We start from the raw sequence: 19597 nt of genomic DNA on the forward strand, positions 1-19597 counted from the left end.
TAGATTGAACCGAACACTGATATAATTATCAATCTTTCTGACATAACTATCAGTTCTAAGTTGCACTGGTAGATAATGTGGTGCATAAAAGGGTTTTGGAAAAGATTCAGAGTCATTTGTGTCTCTTTTCTGGAGCTAGCAAACCAGGAGAACATCTATGCTAATCCTATGCCTACTTATAACAGAATGTATCTCAGGGAGAATAAAGGAATAGGGATTGACATCCCTATGGTTTCCTTATTTGCCAGGAAATTTTCTATGGGAAGACACAAACTACATCACCTTTTTGATATTTCTGGGTCAGTATATCAATATTCAAATACAAATAATTAAATGTGAGATAAATGCTGGTATTACTGATTCTATTCTATCATGGAATGCTTAGCATATGGTTTGGTGGAACTTGCAAGACTATCTCTATGAATATGCATTTTCTCAGTTGAGGAGAGAGACTCTAAAGGTCAAAACATTTAAAATTACTTTGCAGTGTCTTCTGAAGACCTGTCAACATTTTTTTTGTTTCCAGAAAATCACTGTCTGGCAATTCCCAAAAGAGGCAAGGGAAACATGCAGTGCAGTTGTTTAATGCTGAAAAGCATGTACAGGGCTAGTCATAGCCACACCTCTAAAACAATTCTCCATGTTTCAGAAATTTGTTTTCCTCCCCTTCATCATATTGTTCTTCTTTCCACTCACCTGCAGCTCTTTCTCACGTTTTTATTCTAAGCCTGTACTCAAAATGATTGGAGTATATATTGTAATACAGACACGGAAATTATTCCTGACAAATTACGACAGACTACTGAAATAGGTGGGACCGCTTATACCCAGGAAGGTAAAACCTAATGAAATAACATGCATTATACTACATAGCAAACATCTATAGAGTGACGCCATTTAAACAATATACCCTTTCCTTTGATTTTGAAGCTGTGTGTGAAAATAGCATGTGGAATGCCATTAAAGAAATAGATTTCAAACAAAACAACACCTGGCTTTGACAAACTTGCAAGAGCTGTTACAATACTAAGGTTGTGGTTTGTTTGTTTTTAATTTGTTCTATAGGAATTAAGTCCATAGCAGCCCACAACCGGTCGGCTTTTACAAATCCCCTTAAATCAATTTTGAAGTTTAGGTTCAACTGCAGATCAGCAAAACTAACTGCCATTGCCTCAACTTGCACAATAGAAACAAGAGAGGGGGGAAAAGTGGTGGTGGGGACAATCCGTGTATAATACAGGCAGAATGTTTTTAAAGTGTCATTCCTTCATTCACAAAATCTTACACACACACCCCACCACCACCTCCTCCTCCTCCTCTCCTCCTCCCAAGATGAGAGGAAATCTCTACTCTGTTCTGCAACCAGGAGTCAACCCAACTGTTGCAGGGCTGTGACTTGGCAGCTGCATTCTCAGGGCAAGGAACAGTTACCCAGAGAGACACAGCCGCGTAGATAAATATATGATGCAGACACATCTGTTCACATTTAGAAGCAAATCTACCACGATTCAAGGAGTGGGGGTGCAGGAGAGAGGGGCGATTCATCTCTGCCTCTCTCCCCTCCACTACACACACACACACACACTCGCTCGGGCATTACCTTTAAGATCAGCTCGGTGTGGTGTTGGTCCAGCATGTTCGCCTTCACGAAGGAGGTGATGATGACCCTTCCGTACCTGCCCGGAGTATGCAGGTCGGAGTAGAGCCGGTGCTTGGACCGATTGACGGGGAAGAGGCTGTTGACCAGGTTCCTCTCGATCTTGGCCAGGCTGTGCTTGGGCGCCAGCAGGTGCTCGACACTCTCTTCGATCTGGTACCTGCTGAAGCTGGCGCCCAGCAAGATGGAGATGAGGACGGGCGCGGAGGCGAAGAAGACCGGGTGGCTGGCGATGAAGTGGCCGAGTCTGGCGAAAGACGTTCTCAGCCCCCTGTGCAAGACCTGCCGCAACATCCTAGTGCAGAAGCAGCGCAGGAGGGCGAGGCGCGCGCGACGGGATCGGAGGCTCTGCCAGAGCCCAGACAAAACCATCGGGGAGCCCAGGCAGGCGGCGGCAGCTGCCCCTCCGGGCGGAAAGGGGCAGGCAACTCTGCCTCTCGCTCCCCGCCAGCCTCTCCGCGCACGGCGGGCGCTAGAGCTGCTCGCCTCGGTCCAGGAGGCTGCCGAGGGGAGTTTCCCGGCGCCTCATTGTCTGACTTTAAACAGCAACAAAGACTCTCCAGGGAAAAGGGCAACGGCGCCGATGAAGCAACACCCAGAAGGGGGTGGGGGGGGGAAGGAAGGAGACCCAGATCGGATGGGTGGCAACACCTCTTTGTTTCTCTGGAGGGTGGTTGCGCTTTCTGCCCAGCCAAGTGGGTGGGTGCCTCTTTTTTTGGAGGGGGTGTTTTTGTTTGTTGGTCCAGGAGAGGGGGGTGTGTGTGTATAGATCCAAGTGGGGGTTTGACACACTTGCTGACTAATCTCGGTGGAGCTCCAGCTCCCCGGCTTGAAGAGAGATGGTGGGGGGCAGGGATGGGGGAGGGAGATCTCTATATTAAAAATAATAATAAAAATTTCGCACGCAGAAGCCCTCGACACCTGATCCTTTGGGGGGTGTTGCGATTTGTTGCTGCTGCTGCTGCTGCTCCTGCTCGGTTGTAGATCCACAGGAGATCGTGGGGCTCCGGCTGATTACACACCTGCAGAACTGAATGAATGGGTTTCCTCCCCCACCCGCGTCTCTAAACGATGACAGGAAAGAGACTCGCCTCTTCCTCAGTCCAAAAGCCCCAGGGGGAGAAACTCGCCGTTTCAAAGCACACGCTGCTGCTGGTGGTGGTGCCGCCACTTGCGAGCGAGTTCAGGGGCAGTTTCCTCCGCGGCTTTTTCATGACAGTTGTTGAGCTTGAACAAATGACCAGCCAATGCCCAGGTGGCTCGGAGCAGTTGGCTAGGCGAAGCCGCGCTTCCTCGCCCCCATCTTCGCTGGCTCTCTCACGCGACTCAAGGATCCGAGGGGTTGCATGAAACACAACCAAGATGGGAGGGTTTTCTTTAAATAATAACACTAATTTAAAATAACCTTTATAGGTAACTTAACTGGAAGTCTCGATCGCCGACTGCGAATCACCAGGGACGAATCCTCCTCCTCATCTTAACACACAGGGAGGTGGGTGGCTCACTGCCTTCTTCGTGCCCGCCTCGGGGTTTTCTGCTCCGAGGACTGGATCCCCCACTTGGTTTTTGTTTTGCTTTGTTGGCGACCCGAGGCTACTTCAGGTCAGATCCATGTCGGCGCCGCCGGCTTGTGCCGCCCGAGCGAAAGAGCTGCCCAGCCGCCTCAGGGAACGAGGGGAGCCGGGCGCGTAGCTGGGAGCGACGTGGCGCATGGCAAAGTTTCCCGGCTCACCTCTGGAGGAGTCCCCGAAGAAGCGCGCTCGGCAGAGGGCTGCTCCCCGCCGGGGCGAACGGCTCCCTCATGGCTTCGCGACCCGGATCAGCGCAGAGATACAGTTTTGTGTATTTCATTGGTGTCAAGCTGCCGCCTCTTCTCTCTTTGTCAGCGCATAGCGAAGGGACTCGCCGCTTCCCGGTGCCAGGAGCCACAGACGCCTGGGCAATTGCTCCAGCTCCCTCTTCGCTGGCGTCCCCGCTCCCCTCTCTCTGGCTCCTTTTCCCTCTCGCCGACTCTGCCTGCCCCTCTCCCTCTCTTCCCTCTCTCTCTCCGCGCGTTGCTGCTTCGACGCTCTTCTCTGTGCGAGAGCAGAAACTGCCCAGTCTCCAGCCTAAATGGGCATGTGCGAGTGCTGCGCACATGCCCATTAAGAACGTGAAGCCGCCGCGAAGCCGGTGCCCTTAACCCTTTGCCCGGAGCTTGCCTCAGACTCCCCCTCTCCTTCGAAGGGGGCGCGACGAGGCGGGCGAGTTCGCGGGGTCGAGGAGAGCCTGCGCGGGCGCGCGCGCCTGGGTAGGTGGGAGGAAGGAGCAACTCAGCCCTCTGGAATCCCGTCAGGGAAAAGGAACCGTGGGGTCACTGGGATGAATGGAAATGCCCCAAAACAAGGGGGGAGGGGCGAGAAGCGGTGGCGAAAGGGCAGCTCTCCCAGGAAAGGATGTGGAGAAAAGGCCATCGAGTTTCAATGAAAGCCAGTTCTCTCCACAGGAGCATAGGGAGTTGCCTTATAGACCAAGCAAGGCCATTGGTCCATCTCGCTTAGTGCTGTCTGCACTGACTGGCAGCAGCGCTCCAGGGATTCACATTCACATTCCCAGTCCAATCTAGATGCGTCTGGGATTGAAATGGGGTACTGGGCTTAACCCCAGATATTGAATCTTGTGCCCAATTTCAGGTTAAAGGGAACCCTTAGCAATATGCCTTTGGTGGGCTCTGGGTTGGCCCAGTCCTCCCCACCAAGAGTAAGGAGTTGGCTCTTATATATTTCTAAAACATTTCCACCCTGTGGCACTTTGCTCAGAAGTGTAAATTTGCTGTCATCCAGCTGTGCCCATAGTTCTTTCTCTGGGTGGTGCAGCAGTTAGGATTGGACCCATATCCAAGGATTGGGAGAAGTCGGATGTGCAAGTGGGCAGGTGCAGCTGTTCATTCAAGGTCCTCCCTCTGGGCAGTGGGGTTTGGGCCTAGCATGTCTAGCAGTGGTCATCACTGCTTCTGTCCACTCTACCTGCTCACTCGCTGGGCTCAGGTCTCCTTGGCAAAGAGTGAATGAGCAAGCAGATTCTCCTCAGAAAGAGGGCCAGGCATGGTATATGTCAGAAGCCGTGGCAGCCACTCCTGTAATGACTGCTCTCTTAGGTCTTCCAGCCTTTTCTACATTGAGATAAAGGGACAGTGAACGTGGGTTTGATCTGAGCAGCAGGCCTACTCAGCTGTGGCCCTTTCCCAAATTCTTACCGTGGCACAAGTGAGAAGAATAAGAGGTGGCACCTTCTGGCACAAGCAGCCAACTCTCCCTGCTTGGATTCCTGCACTCCTCCCCTCTGTGTCCTGGGCATACCCTACCTGTTGCACCTCTGAGAGTCAGAGATCAGGTGAGCAACAATGACAACTCCTCCTTGCAACCAACCACTTTTGTGGACACCTGAGCACCAGCTACCTTGCAACACTTTGTCATCCGACTGAGAGACGGAGGTGTGGCTATTGCTGTGCATGGCACAGAGGTGGGAAGGAACAAACAGAAAACAGGCTTTCCCTACACAATGGTGCCTAGACTTCTCAGGTGCTGCTGCATCTCCTGAGTGATTGGGGCCTTCACAACTGCCTGATACTTCTAAGCTTTGATGCATCAGCTAAACCCCACTAGCATCAGTGATTCCTCTCAGTATGTAGTTCTGCCCTTTAGTACCTGGTTCTTGTTGTTGAACTTCTGGGTTCTACTACAAGAAATAGAGTATATCCTGCAAGCCTAAAGTCTGCTCATACTTGACATATAACTTAGGAAAGGAGGCCAGATAACATACAATATTTCTGGATTAGCTTCACTTCTTTCATGTTTTCCATCATGGCAATTTCTACATGGCAATACTGGGATTTAGTTGCCCCTTTCCTGTTCTTTGTTTGCTGTTATTGTTGTTGTCGTTCAGTCTTGTCCGACTCTTCGTGACCCCATTGCTGTTATTAGTGAACAACTAAAAAAAATAAAGTCTTTGTTCAAGCTGTCTTGTTGATCTAGTGGAGCATGACCAAACGTGCAGGCACATTTTGTCATAATATTTTATCAATTTCAGCAAATACTAAATTCCACAACTGTCTTATAGGGAACAGGATCACCACATGTGTAGAAGTGTTCCAGTCTTGGGGTATGTCATCCAATATTTATTGGACTATATCTGTATTTGTGTGTGTGTGTGTGTGTGTGTGTACACACTTTCTGTGGGCTAATATGTCAAATAAGGTTTAATCTTAAAATTAAGCTCTTGTATCTTAGGTACAATCTTAAATATACTTAAGAGGGAGTAAATCCCACAGAATTCAATTATTGTACTCTGAGAACATAATGGATTTCATTAATAAAGTAATTTTTAAATAGGCTCCAAGGCTTTATAGGATTGCTTTTTTTTGTTACTTAAGGAAATATAAAGACTTTTGTATGGAAGATCTTTCAAAGTAATTAGATATTTTAGAGATTTCTGTTAATTTCAGATATATCTTCAGATTGCTTGCTTGCAAATGATGGATGTAGTTGGTAGCTCTAGTTAGCAGTCAGTAAGCTCAAAGAGCATGATATAAGAATTGAAGACGAATTTGAAAAAGTTAACTAGCAGAATTATCAGTATTCAAATAACTGATGAGAAATAGATTGATTTAGATTTGATAAATATAAGATAAGGCTAAGTAAGAAAATTAACTTGAAATTCAGAAGTATGAAAATTGCACAGAAAATAGCAATGGAGATTTCAGTTTAATATACATACAAATAAAATAGGAATATACTAATATATGGTAATTATAATATTTGTAAGATGCTTTCATTGAAGACAGCCTATGTGACACTAGAGTGCCACTGTCTCATATGTAGAATCTAACTTGTAGCACACATTTAAAAAAAATAAAGAAATAAAATAAGATTAGCTATCTTTCTCTATTTCTTCCACTAGCCTAGTCTTCACCAACCTGGTGCCCTTCTAGATGTTTTGGACTACAGTTCCTATGACACACAGCTAGCAAAGTGCTGACTGGGGCTGATGGGTATTGTAGTTCATAACATCTGGAAGGTATCAGGTTGGCAAAGGTGGCATTAGGTCTTTTCTTAGGATGCGTAATCATTTTTTTTACTATGGCACCAGACTTTGGAACAGTCCTATGAGAGGTGTACCAGACCCTTTTCTTCTTACTTTTTGACAGGCAGCAATTTTTTTTTTATTCCAGTACACCCTGCAGGTATTTTGCTCTTAATGAAAATTTGACTGCATTTCTACATTTGCAGGTTTTTGGGTTTTTTTAACATTTGATATAATTTTATTCTTGTTTTATTGTTAATTTGTACCTTTCTGAATTGTAAGCCCCCTTATTCTTAATAAAAGTGGAAGTATCAGTATCAAAAGTATCAGTATCAAAAGTATCAGTATCATAAATGAATACATTTCATGAAAACAGTCTTAAGTGCCTGTTACTTTTACATTCTCCCCTTTCCCCAAGTTAATCTGTTTTGCTTGTCTCAGGGAAACATTTTGTGTACCAATGATACTATATAAGTAAACTTTGACAGTTTCCGTTACAAATTTCACACTCCTTAGTTTGTCTAATAATAATTTGGATCCAAAGGTTTCATTCTTCTGGTGGATGAAAGTCTTTGTGTTGGAGGAAGGAAACCTTTTGACCTGACAAGCGATGGAGAATGAAGAGAAATTCAGTTCGGTTCACATTGTAACATGAACCTACTTTATTTAAACTTCGAGAAACAATACATGCCCCTCAATACAGCTGTCCTTGAAAATCTGCAGTTCTCCAAATTTTGTAATGCAGTTCTCCAACCTAAACAAGTTACAAAAATGTGTATATTAAGAGAAAATTGTGCATATTGGTGGAAACAGAGCAGAGTGAATGCTCTCTGTCTGTCTGTCTGTCTGTCTGTCTGTCTGTCTCTCTCTCTCTCTCTGTGTGTGTGTGTGTGTGTGTGTTGGTACATTCTAACTTCACACATTGATACTGGTAAGCCCTACTCTCTGCAGATGTGTCTGATGGCCAAGTGAAGAGGCCATACACATGTACTCACATATGGTTGCAGAGTGCATGACCAGCAGAATATGTGTTTCAGGGAACATGTGGAATGAACTTGCCCATTACCCAATCTGTTCATGCATAAACTAAGATGAGATCAGCACACCATCAAAAACCCAATGTTTAAGTTATAAGTATTGACTCTTATAAACAAACACAGCATCATTACGAATCATAGGGAAGGAATTTGGTACATTTTAGAGGGCTGACCCATGTGTTCTGTGAAATGATTTGAAGAAAAAATACAAAAGTCCAAAGAAGCATGATTGATAACGCTGACCGAAATCCAGTTTCTGTATGGTTTCCTGAACCATCACATGACCACCTCTGTGTGTGCTGAATGACAACCTGGGTGTGCTGAAGTGGTTGTGTGAATGTATTATTAGCATGATTGGGCTCCAACCCCTTTATTGTACTTCACTTTTATCATCTCTGGGAAAGGCAAAGTGTGCTAATGTAATCACATCTTAAGAGTCGCATGCTTCAGAGACTCACTCCACAGAATATTATATCAGCAAAGCACTAGAACGTATGAAACACGTATAGCTAACTGTGGTTGTTCAAAATGTGATGGAAGACACGGCAGAAAGCATTTGCTCTGCTGCATGTTTACTTGGAAATAAGTCCCATTGAGTTCAATGGGTGATGCGCCTTAAGAGAGCATATAGAGATTTGAATTCCGCGGGGCCTATAATAAGGAAAGATTACTTCACTAAGGATATATGACAAGAAGGAGAATAGGATGTTGGGGGGTGGGGAGACAGGAGAGAGAATAATAGAAAATAAAGAAAACAAAGCTTTTATGGAGACAGGTAAGGGAGGAAAAATGGAGAGACGGCAGCAGGTCTGTTCCATAATTGTTCCTATGGACATGGTGGATCCATCTGTCATTCCTTCCCCAGGGTTCTTCCAACAATACGACACTGAGAGCCACTGTTGTAAACAAATGAAACCATTATTATTACCAAGTACGCTAACATAGATTTGTCTCAGCAAATTAAAGTGCAACATATTGCATGTCAGATCCAGTGCCCATTAAAGCCATTCACAAAATATCCAGTGATCTGAGTGGCACAGCTTTTGCTCCGGTATGAAAAAAAAAAGTTTCCTCATTAGACGATTCTTTGCACCTATTGAACAGAGGTCTAATAGCCAATCAGTTTCTCAATTGCCAGGTTCTGATGTTCAGCGTTAGATAACCTCAGTGTATCAATTTTCATAATTAATTCATAGTTAATTCTCATTACCACTGTATCAATATGCTAATTCCTCTCAATAAATTTCCAATTAACATTCACAGGCTTGGATGCTAATGAGCAAGATGTAGAAAGATGCAGTCACAGAAGTCAAGGGTATATGTCTTTGTTTTCCTTTTCAGAAATGCAAGTGGCAGGATCATTGTCTTAGAATGTGTTTAGCATTTGTCACTCTATACAGTTTATGGGTTAAATTAATATTGTGCTTAAATAAAAATGACACGTTGCTGAATATGCAGCTGTTAATTAACATAGCGCATATGACTAGGTTTGAGGGTAATTGCTCTGTTTTTAGGAACAAAAACAATTGCTCCAGTTGTCGTTCCAATGAATTCAAGAAACTAAAGGTTTTGGCTAGCAGTTAACGGGAGGTCAGATGAGTAGTCCATCTAGCCCAGGGGTCAGCAACCTTTTTCAGCCAGGGGCCGGTCCACCGTCCCTCAGACCATGTGGTGGGCCGGACTATATATTTTTTTTGGGGGGGGGATGAACGAATTCCTATGCCCCACAAATAACCCAGAGGTGTATTTTAAATAAAAGCACACATTCTATTCATGTAAAAACACACTGATTCCCGGACTGTCCGTGGGCCGGATTTAGAAGGCGATTGGGCCGCATCCAGCCCCTGGACCTTAGGTTGCCTACCCCTGATCTAGCCCACAGTTTCCCAAACTTGGGTCTCCAGCTGTTTTTGGACTACAACTCCCATCATTCCTAGCTAGCAGGACCAGTAGTCCCAAAACAGCTAGAGACCCAAGTTTGGAAAAACCTGATCTAGCCCAATATTGTCTGCTCTGCTGGCAGCAGCTCTCTGGGTTCTGAAGCATAGGTCTTTACCATCATCTGCTGTTTGTGCCAGCCAGACAGTAGAACTTGAACCCGAGACCTCTGTGGCATGCAAAGCATGTGCTCTATCACTCAGCCACGATCTGTCCTCCTAACACATTCCTATGTACAAACAGGGTTCAGAAGCATCCAGCTAGCATAAGGCTGTCATAGAGGATAAGGCTATCAATGATGGTCATGATGGCTATCTTCTACCTCTGCTGTTGGAGGGAGTTTGCCTCTGAATACCAACTGCTGCAAATCACAAGCGACGGACTTTGGTATAGTGGTACCTCGGGTTAAGAACTTAATTTGTTCTGGAGGTCCGATCTTAACCTGAAACTGTTCTTAACCTGAGGTACCACTTTAGCTAATGGGGCCTCCAGCTGCCACCGCACCACCGCTGCACAATTTTTGTTCTCATCCTGGGGCAAAGTTCTTAACCCGAGAACTTAACCCGAGGTACTATTTCTGGGTAAGTGGAGTCTGTAACCTGTAACCTGAAGCGTCTGTAACCACTGTAATCTATTGTTATATGACACCCTATGCAAGACCAAAAGTTGGTGCCCCCAAATGTATCTTCTCAATTATTGATCTTCTCAAGTTTGCAACTCCTCGGCTCAGCACACTGTGTGGGAAATCCACCCGCACCATCCTAAATCCAGTGCTGCTTCAGTGTGAACCCTTGTATTAAGATGAGGATAGCATGTATACGGGACGCGGGTGGCGCTGTGGGTTAAACCACAGAGCCTAGGACTTGCTGATCAGAAGGTCGGCAGTTCGAATCCCCATGACGGGGTGAGCTCCCGTTGCTTGGTCCCTGCTCCTGCGAACCTAGCAGTTTGAAAGCAAGTCAAAGTGCAAGTAGATAAATAGGTACCACTCCGGCAGGAAGGTAAACGGCGTTTCCGTGAGCTGCTCTGGTTCGCCAGAAGCGGCTTAGTCATGCTGGCCACATGACCCAGAAGCTGTATGCCAGCTCCCTCGGCCAATAAAGCAAGATGAGCGCCGCAACCCCAGAGTCGGCCGTGACTGGACCTAATGGTTAGGGGTCCCTTTACCTTTACCTTTTTAGCATGTATACAAAAAGAATCATAGAAAGAGACTTGTTTGTCTTCATTGTGCTTAGCATGTTGCCTGCAAGGAAGCAAAACTCCTGTGTGGATAATTCTACAGGATTCCTTCTTTGCCCATGTCTAGGTATGCACACAGCAGGCCAATGGATCTGCCCTTCTTTTTCTGCATGCGGTGGGATCTTGTAGGAGGCTTACAGGTTTGATGCATGGTGCTTGCCAACTGCACAGGCAAGAGACTCGGTGCCTGAAGGAGAAAAATCTAGTTCCTTCCTTTGTGAACTAGTCTTATGAGGTGGGCTAGGGAAAGAAAATATATTGAGGGAAAATCTACTTTACATTTTGCAACAAAATAGCTAGCCTGTTCATGGTTTATCTGTGGGGTCTTGAGTCCTATAAGTAACCTGGGGACGTAATGGCAGTAACAGGAAACAGAAAGTGTCGTTAATATGAACTTTCTCAAACTTGGTTCCATTGTGTCAATGTTACTTCTTGTTACCTGTCAAATCTTGTCCCTGCCAGGTCCTTCATATAACAAGTAGCAGGTACCAAGAAAGGTACTCAGATTTGGAGAATATATTTAAATTTAACTGATTTAATAAATTACTTAAATGCAAGATGGTTAATAAACAGAAAGTCTTTAAATAGCTATGGAGTTTTTAACTTCCAGAAAGGAAGAAAAAGATTCCTATTACTTATTCATTGTATTGCTTAGCAGATGCACACAATGTTTTACAAAACACATAATGACATCTCCTGTTCCTAGAGACCTTACAAACCTAATTAAGAACATGCAGAGATGGCAGTGCAGTGAGATGAGGGGAATGGGAAGAAGAAGTCTGACAATATGAAACGTGGTAAAGGGTGGAAAGCAAGCAGTAAATAATGCAAAATAAGGGAAGCTGAAATGATTTTGCCACAAGTGAAGCATCACCAGATGTTATTTAATTTATATTATTTCATTTCTAGACTGTTCCTCAACCAAGTCTTCTGGGTGATTTAAAATGATCAATAAGATACAGAAATGCAATCCAATCTTATTAAAACTATCACAATGCAAATAACAGAAAACCTAGAAAGCAGCATAAAAGCAGCACAAGATCAGCAGAAAAACAGACTAGCAAGATCAATATTAAAAACCAGTAAGGGAGAAAAGCAATTAGTGGTCATATCTTAATTGCACTAAAAACATATAATTAAAAGGCCTGGGAAAATAAAAAGGTCTTCCCTTGGTGTTGAAAAGACAGGAATCCAGGCATGTGAGTTGAATTGCTTATAAGGCCTTCTTGTGTTACTTTTTCCCTTATGGGAATGGCTTGAGTGACATAGCTCTTGGTGTTTTTTTAATATTAATTAATTAATTAATTGATTTTATTTATTTATACATTGCCTTTCATCCAAAGATCACAGGGCAGTTTACAGTATAAAAACACAAAATACAGAACATAACAACAGCAGCAACAAAATACCCCACCCCCATAGTATTAGGAGAAGTAACACAATAAGGAAGTGTAGATTAAGTAAGTGTGGTGATGCATACCTTGAAGAGAATAATGTTATGGCTGGGCTGTGCAAAAATGGCCTCTTGAAAATGCCCCTTATTTGTGGGCAGAGAAATTGAGGGGACCATTTTGCTGAAGGACAATTTCTCCATCAGTGTCTTGAGGGTGGGGCTCACCAGCAGCAGCATTAGTAGCACAACCTCTTTTGTTTCCTCTCCTCCCCTGCCCCAAGTTTTATTTCAGTTTTCTGCTACATGCAGCAGCAACAGCAGCAACTCTGTGGGCAGCTTGGCCACCATTTTGCAATGTGCCAGATATAGCATTGTTCTAGGGGAGAAACTGGCAGGACAAAATGGCAGCTGCCACAAAAAGCGATGGAAAATATTTGGAGAGATTTCTGCAAAGTACCTTTATTTTTCTGGGGGCGATGAGCAAAAGAAAAACTTCACAATTTTTCTCAGGAAAAAAAAGCCACCTGAGAAATTTTAGTTCAGCTCTAGTTAAGGAAGTTGAATACTTTTGAGAACTCAGGACTGTTGAGAAGTTTTTTGGACATTGAAATTCCCCTGTCTCTTCAACTCTGCCATCAGGATTGCTAAGAGATCAGAGAAAAGGTTAGACTGTACAATGCAGCAGCCTGCAGAAAATACACAACGTCTGCTTTTTTTCTGTTGCTGACTAGAAAGCATTGTCTGCTCAGACAAAACGCCTATGACTACCTTCCATTTTGTAATCTTGGCACACATTCAAGTAGGGCCAGGCACTCCAGTTGATAAACCTTTTTGTGGATATTAGGCCGGTTGATAGGGCCAGATTTCTACTTTATCACAATTGAAAAACTGGTTTGAGCTTTAGGGACGATGAGGAATGGTGGGAGGCTCCCGCTGGAGAACCCCCTAGGAAAGCCTCAGAAGAGGAAGGCTTGGAACCAGGGGACTGGCGTGGGACACAGAAGTCAGGTCAGAGATTGAAGGGCAAGCAGTATGCCAAACAAGCAACAGGCTTGAATGAGAGGAAGAAGAGAAGCTGTGGGGGCTGAAGCTGTAACAGATTCACAGGAGCCTGCCAGTTCTGCTGTGTTCAGCTCCCCTTTCCACTTGTTTCCAAGGGCTGAGAGATTTTTGCACGTAGCAGAACAAAAAGCACAGATAGTGCAGCCCTCACCCTGCCCCGGTGGAGTTTAAGATTGCAGGGAAAACAGCCGGATGGAGAGGAAACTTAGAGGGAAGTGGAAGGCCCAGATGGTCAGTTCTGGCAACAGTTTTACTGGAGCCAGTCTCGCCGTGGTTTCTCTGCTTGTATTCTGTTTCCTTGAATAAAGAATCAACTTTACAGCTCGTCTCTGAGTCTCCATGTTGACCTGCAGCTGAACCAGCCCTGACAGTAGTGAATAGTGGATCAGTTAGGAAATAAAAAAATTCCTTCCAATAGCACCTTAGAGACCAACTAAGTTTGCTATTGGTATGAGCTTTTGTGTGCATGCACACTTCTTCAGATACATGCACACGAAAACTCATACCAATAACAAACTTAGTTGGTCTCTTAGGTGCTACTGGAAGGAATATTTTATTTTGTTTTGACTATGGCAGACCAACACGGCTACCTACCTGTAACTAGTTGGGAAATATTTAGACTCTGTGGTCTTACTGGAGCAGTGGAGAGACTCTTTAGAGCAGGTGTGGGGAATCTTTGGCCATGATGCTCCAGATAAAGTACAGCTCCTATCAGCCCAAGGAAATAACCAATAACCAGGGATGATGGGAGTTGTAGTTCATCAATATCTTGAAGGCCCAAGGTTTTCCAAGCCTACTTTATATAGTGTTGCACATATGTGTTGAGCTGTCCCTGCTAGGCTTGAGGGCCCTCCTCATTCTGCTGAGTGGGGCCTTGGACTTCCGCACTAAAATCCTCCACTGACAGCACCATTGTTAGCAAATTGCACCTTGTGAACTGACCCAAGTGAGGAGTGCAGTCCTTTGCCTGTGCTTGTGACACAAGGACCTTGCCCTCCCTCAAAGCAGCATCAGTGAGATTAACTTGCTCTATTCTCCACTGAGAGCCAGTGTGGTGTAGTGGTTAAGAGCGGTAGACTTGTAATCTGGAGAACCGGGTTCGCTTCCCCGCTCCTCCACATGCAGCTGCTGGGTGACCTTGGGCTAGTCACACTTCTCTGAAGTCTCTCAGCCCCACTCACCTCACAGAGTGTTTGTTGTGGGGAGGAAGGGAAAGGAGATTGTTGGCCGCTTTGAGACTCCTTCGGGTAGTGATAAAGCGGGATATCAAATCCAAACTCTTCTTCTTCTAGTTTTAGGAGGTTGATTAGGGTCACTGAGGGTCACCCAACAAGCTTCATGGCCAACAACAACAGTGATATTGTTAGCTGCTTGGGACTAGTTTTTTCTTAGCGGGAAGGAAGGCAGCATATAAATCTGTTGAATATATACAGAAATAAATAAAGCAAAGCAAAAGCTGATCAAGGATCTGCATTTGGTTTTCCCACACTTACATGCATATTACCATGCATATTGGCAGGTGAAGTAGAGATGGCTCTCTTGGAATATCTCTCTATTACAATGATAATATATTTATTTATACCCCATCTTTTCTTTTCCGTGGGGAAACTCAAGTCAATAATCATATAGACAGAACTTATGTGGCCATACCAGACCACCCCCCTCCAAACTTTTTTGCTCAGCTAGGCTATGAGTCTGTCCAAACTGCGGGAGGCAGTGAAAGACAGAGGTGCCTGGCGTGCTCTGGTCCATGGGGTCACGAAGAGTCGGACACGACTAAACGACTAAACAACAACAACAACAACAACAGGCTATGTGGAGGGTTTTGTTTTGTTTGAGGTTTTTCTGCAGTAGAAGAGGTTCCAGACCAGTGTTTTTAAAAGGCAATTGAGATGCTGATAGCAGAGCAAAAGCTATAAAGTTAACACCCATGGATGATGAATGTGGAGCATTCACACCTTTTTGTCTTATTCAGCATGCAATTAACACATAAAATGGAACGAGGGCTCTCATACCTCTTTGTGAAGTGGATCATGCCTCAATAGGCAGGTTATCACTCAGTTGTTTCAGCACTCATTTGTGATCTTGTGGCACTCCTGAGGTGAGTGACTATTATAAATATGTGCAAACACCATAGATTTTCATTTTTATCTTTCTTTTATTTTTAAAAGGGCTGCATTTGATGCAGTAAATGCTGCTTTTTTTGAACATGGGATAATTATCCTGATTTCTAGTTTCTGGATTTATTTTATATATGTATTAAAATCCATCTTTAGGGTGCTTCCCCTCCAAGGCAGCTTACAAAGCATTCAGGAAAATGACAGTGATAAGATATCAAGTCATTAAAACAATAACATAAAGCAATATTAAGTACCTTTAAAATAACGGCAATGCATAAAATTATGAAGAAAACACAGTACCGTTAAAACACCCAAAAGCAAAATGGGGTTTTTAAGAAGTTTTCAATGCTGTTTAAAAATACAGTGGTGTGTTTGGGTTTTATACAGGTTTCTAAGCATTGCTTGATATGTTGTTTTTTAATGAAATGGGATCCTTTGGGTGGAAGGGTTACGGTTATATACAGATGTATGCAACCAAACCATACAACTCATGCCAGGACTTCCGCTTGTACAACTTCCCCTCTGTCTCCTTACCCCCAATCTGTTCCAGGGGTTCTCCCAACACTCTATAGCAGAATTGGAGCAGGGTGGGGAGAGGAAAGGTGAAGGTGGTTTCATTGCACAAGTGGAAGTTCTTGCACGAGTATGATGATTTTGTTGGAAATAACCCAATAAGTAAAAGTAACCAAAGACTCCTTTTCCTCTACTTCTGTATTGTTTCATGAATGAGAGTAGCACAAATCAATCTTGGGCCACCAGCAAGTGTCCTGGGCTACCCGCTGTTCAGTCAGGAAATTCCAGTTCATAGTTCGCACTCTGAAACAAAGCAATTATGTTCACATTTAGAAGTGCAGCGGTGAAGGGCAAGTACCTATGATAAGGAAAGGATTTGTCCTCAGATATAGTTCTGTAAATGCTAACTAGAAGTTACTTGTTACTGTGGAAATTCCCATGCTCCCTTGTGGCTTCAATCACAGATGTTCTTTCTAGAATGATTATTTTGGAAGGAAGACGATGAGGATGTCTGAAACTTAACACTGATCTTTACTGCAAAGTTGGAAGAGTATGTCCCAAACTGAGAACATTGGCACTTTTCCATGAGTGAAATGCAATTGGCATAAAATTTGCATGTGCCGAGTGGATTTTACTCATCCTTTCACACCTCCATTGGTTTGTTGTACTACTTTAATGACTTTTGAAGCTTGAAAATGTTGCCATGTATTGTGTGGGCATTTCATTTTTCAGAAATTTGCTATTTAAGCATATCTCCATTCCTGCATGCAGATGCTGATTCCTAAACAGTGAAATCAAGCCTCTGTATGGGGATGCATACCGTACATACTATGAGGATGGTGGATGAATGCAGGGAAACCGCAGTGTTTAACGTGCTGCATTCTTTTACTTCACCTATTCCAGGGTTGAATGTGTTTTCCTGACAGTCATCCAAAAGAGGGTGCAGTACTGATATCTCTCAAAACAATCTTTCTGCGTGTTCAGAAGTAGGCTTCTGAGATCATGTTAGAAATTATTGGATTTAGAATCAAGATAATCAAGTTATCTTTCCATTTACCTTGTTTTTCAACCTTTCAGGCACAATGGCATCACATTTTTAAATCTTTATAGCTGATGTCACGATGGCTAGAGAATTTCTTTGGGGTGGAAAGCTGAGGTTCTGAGAAGAAAGTGCTGTCTGCAAACAAATGTTCATCAAAAATGTACCCACTATACATTTATGAAGGTCCTATAAGAGAAGAATCTAGTCCCTGCTCATCACTTTAGTTTTGTATTTTCCCACCCTTGTTTTGCCATCTGCTCCTACTACAAGTCCTTTGGGATCATACACCATTCGAGACTCTAACTTAGTTGGCCTTGCTGGCTGGCTCTGATAAGATGGTTGCATTCCTTTCTGGGACACCTTTCTAGGGACGCATGCTGCTGGGGGCAAAAATGGGCAGAGTAATGATGTAAATCTCATATTTGTATAGAAAGCTAGTTTCTATACACACTGACACTATCCTCCAGACAGATAGGCAAGAGACCTTGGGCCCTTCCAGATGTCCTTTCTGTTGCACATTCATGGTGACTTGTGCTCGTGATGCTATCAGGGTGGTCACATGCAAACCTGAGCCTGCAGAAGCTTTTGGGGCGTCATTCTGTTTCATTTCCATTCAGCGTATATACCATAACTTCCAGATGAATTCCTACAATTTCTTTTTTTAACCACCCCAATCCTCTGGTTTATTTTTGTTCCACTTTTGTTGTGCTATAGCCCCTCTGAGCAGCAATAATGTGGTAGCACTGGGGAAGCATCTCAGAACAAACCGAAGGAGAATGAATCCACCACTAATGCACTATTACTGGGTCAAGAACATGTTGCAAAATACATCTGCAGTAAAACACCAGTGTGGAGGGGCCCATTATCAGAGTTCAAGGGCATATGCCAGGCAGACAAAAACACTGTCTGTGTGAAGCAGGGCCTCTGGGGAGTGCTATGAGGACCAGATAGAGAGATCCATAGGGCTGTATTTGCAACCACCCTGGAAAAAAAAGGATGTCCCATTTTTTCTCGCAAGAGGACAACAGCCAAAATGGCTGCCACAGCCTTGCATAATTTTGGGCTGCACTTTTTTGGGCATGGCACCCAAAAACACATGTTTTGGGGTGCTGCAGAAGATTGCTGTCCCCCAAGCGATCCTTTCTGTGAACCGCTCCAGGTATAGGGCATTATATAAACTCAATAAATAATAATAATAAAATATTTTCGGGGGCCATGCTCTTGTGCAGGTCACATGACTCATGGGAGTGCAGCCGCAGAAGATGGTGTCCTGGATTGGTTCGCTTCATACTGGAAGTTATGTATTTGGCCCTCCAGTCCTGAGGTTGCCTATCCCTGGCTTAATGACTGTGTTAGGCCTTACACACTTTCTATCATCATCATCATCATCATCATCATCGCTTTATTTGTATGCCACCTTTCCATAGTTAAAACAATGCTCAAGGCGGCTTCCAACATGACAAGATTTACATAATTACAAACATAACAGAAGTCATCAACAATAAGTAAAACACATCAAAAAGTACACAACCAAATGGAAAACAATTTCCACATAAATCAAAATCTAACACTAAGAATAGAGCATTAATATCACAGTTTAAAATGACATAGGTAAAAAAAACCCAGCAATTTATAAACAAAACAAAAAACGGCCCTCTCTGCCCAGAAGCAGCAGCGGCAGCAGTCCTTTATGGAGCCTGTCAGGCCCCGCCCCAAGCCAGGTGGAGAGAAGCAGGGCAGGGCCCTTCAGGCTCCCAGCAGGTCAGTCTCTGTCAATTGGGTGGACACCTGCATTGAAAAGCCCTCAGAAGGAACACACCATATTTTTAACAGACATATACCGGTAGTGTATCACATTGTGTTAGGTAAGCCTCTGGCCTGGAGACCTGTTATGCCTCTTCAGAATGCTATCCAGATGTACGCTGGGCCACTTCAAGGCCCCTCCTGCTCACCATTCTCATCTTTCATTATTTTAGAAGTGGACTAGGACTAGGACAGGACATCTCTTCCAATACAAGCCCCCTCACAGAGAGAGCTGTTTCCACCACATAGGACACAAGGCTACCCAAATCACAGGCCCCCTTTGCTCTGATGTTAGCAGTCCTGATTTCACAGTTTGAGTTTATCTGGGTCTTCCATGCCTCCCCTGCAACCCCAACCCAGCAACAGGCAAATTAAAAATTAGACTTGCAACCTTTTATTTGGGTGGGAGAAATGAAAGACCTCCTGTCACTCTCCACCCCCGCCCCACACACTAAAATAAAGATGATTCTCTGAAAAAGGCTTTCTATCCTGCAGCTAGGTCTGCAATACGGTATACAAAACCTTAGCTGTCCCACTGTGGTTTCTCCCCCTTTTCCATTTAAATAAGTATATAAAAAGACAGCCAGCACCTGCTTCTTTATTGGGTACCGCTGGTAGTCATTCATTGGCAGCTCTTTAATGATTCAGGGTGATTACTAAGGGAAAGTAGCTGTGACTTATCTGTTATGGAATACGGTTGTGTGGTGTGTGTTTGTTGGCAAAGAATGCCCT

At 44.2% G+C, this 19597-nt stretch overlaps 1 protein-coding gene and 1 long non-coding RNA gene across 4 annotated transcripts in view; both read right to left on the bottom strand.

Moving 5' to 3' along the window:
* PTCHD1 (patched domain containing 1) overlaps positions 1-3203 on the bottom strand; it is a 49334-nt gene extending 46131 nt beyond the window's left edge. Inside the window, exon 1 of the mRNA XM_053387021.1 lies at positions 1601-3203. Within this exon, the coding sequence (XP_053242996.1) occupies positions 1601-2029 (429 nt within the window). The 5' untranslated portion in view covers positions 2030-3203. The remainder of the gene's footprint in view (positions 1-1600) is intronic.
* Positions 3204-7356: 4153 nt separating this feature from the next.
* Positions 7357-19597, bottom strand: part of LOC128413142 (uncharacterized) — a 109252-nt gene continuing 97011 nt past the window's right edge. For 2 of the 3 annotated variants that reach the window (XR_008330251.1, XR_008330253.1), the window contains one exon: positions 7357-8651. This is a non-coding gene — a long non-coding RNA (uncharacterized LOC128413142). Of the gene's footprint in view, positions 8652-12762; positions 12970-19597 lie in introns of those variants that run through there. The other variant, XR_008330252.1, reaches the window with a different exon arrangement.

The sequence above is a fragment of the Podarcis raffonei genome, chromosome 4 (genome assembly GCF_027172205.1).
Source record: "Podarcis raffonei isolate rPodRaf1 chromosome 4, rPodRaf1.pri, whole genome shotgun sequence".
NCBI lineage: Eukaryota > Metazoa > Chordata > Lepidosauria > Squamata > Lacertidae > Podarcis > Podarcis raffonei.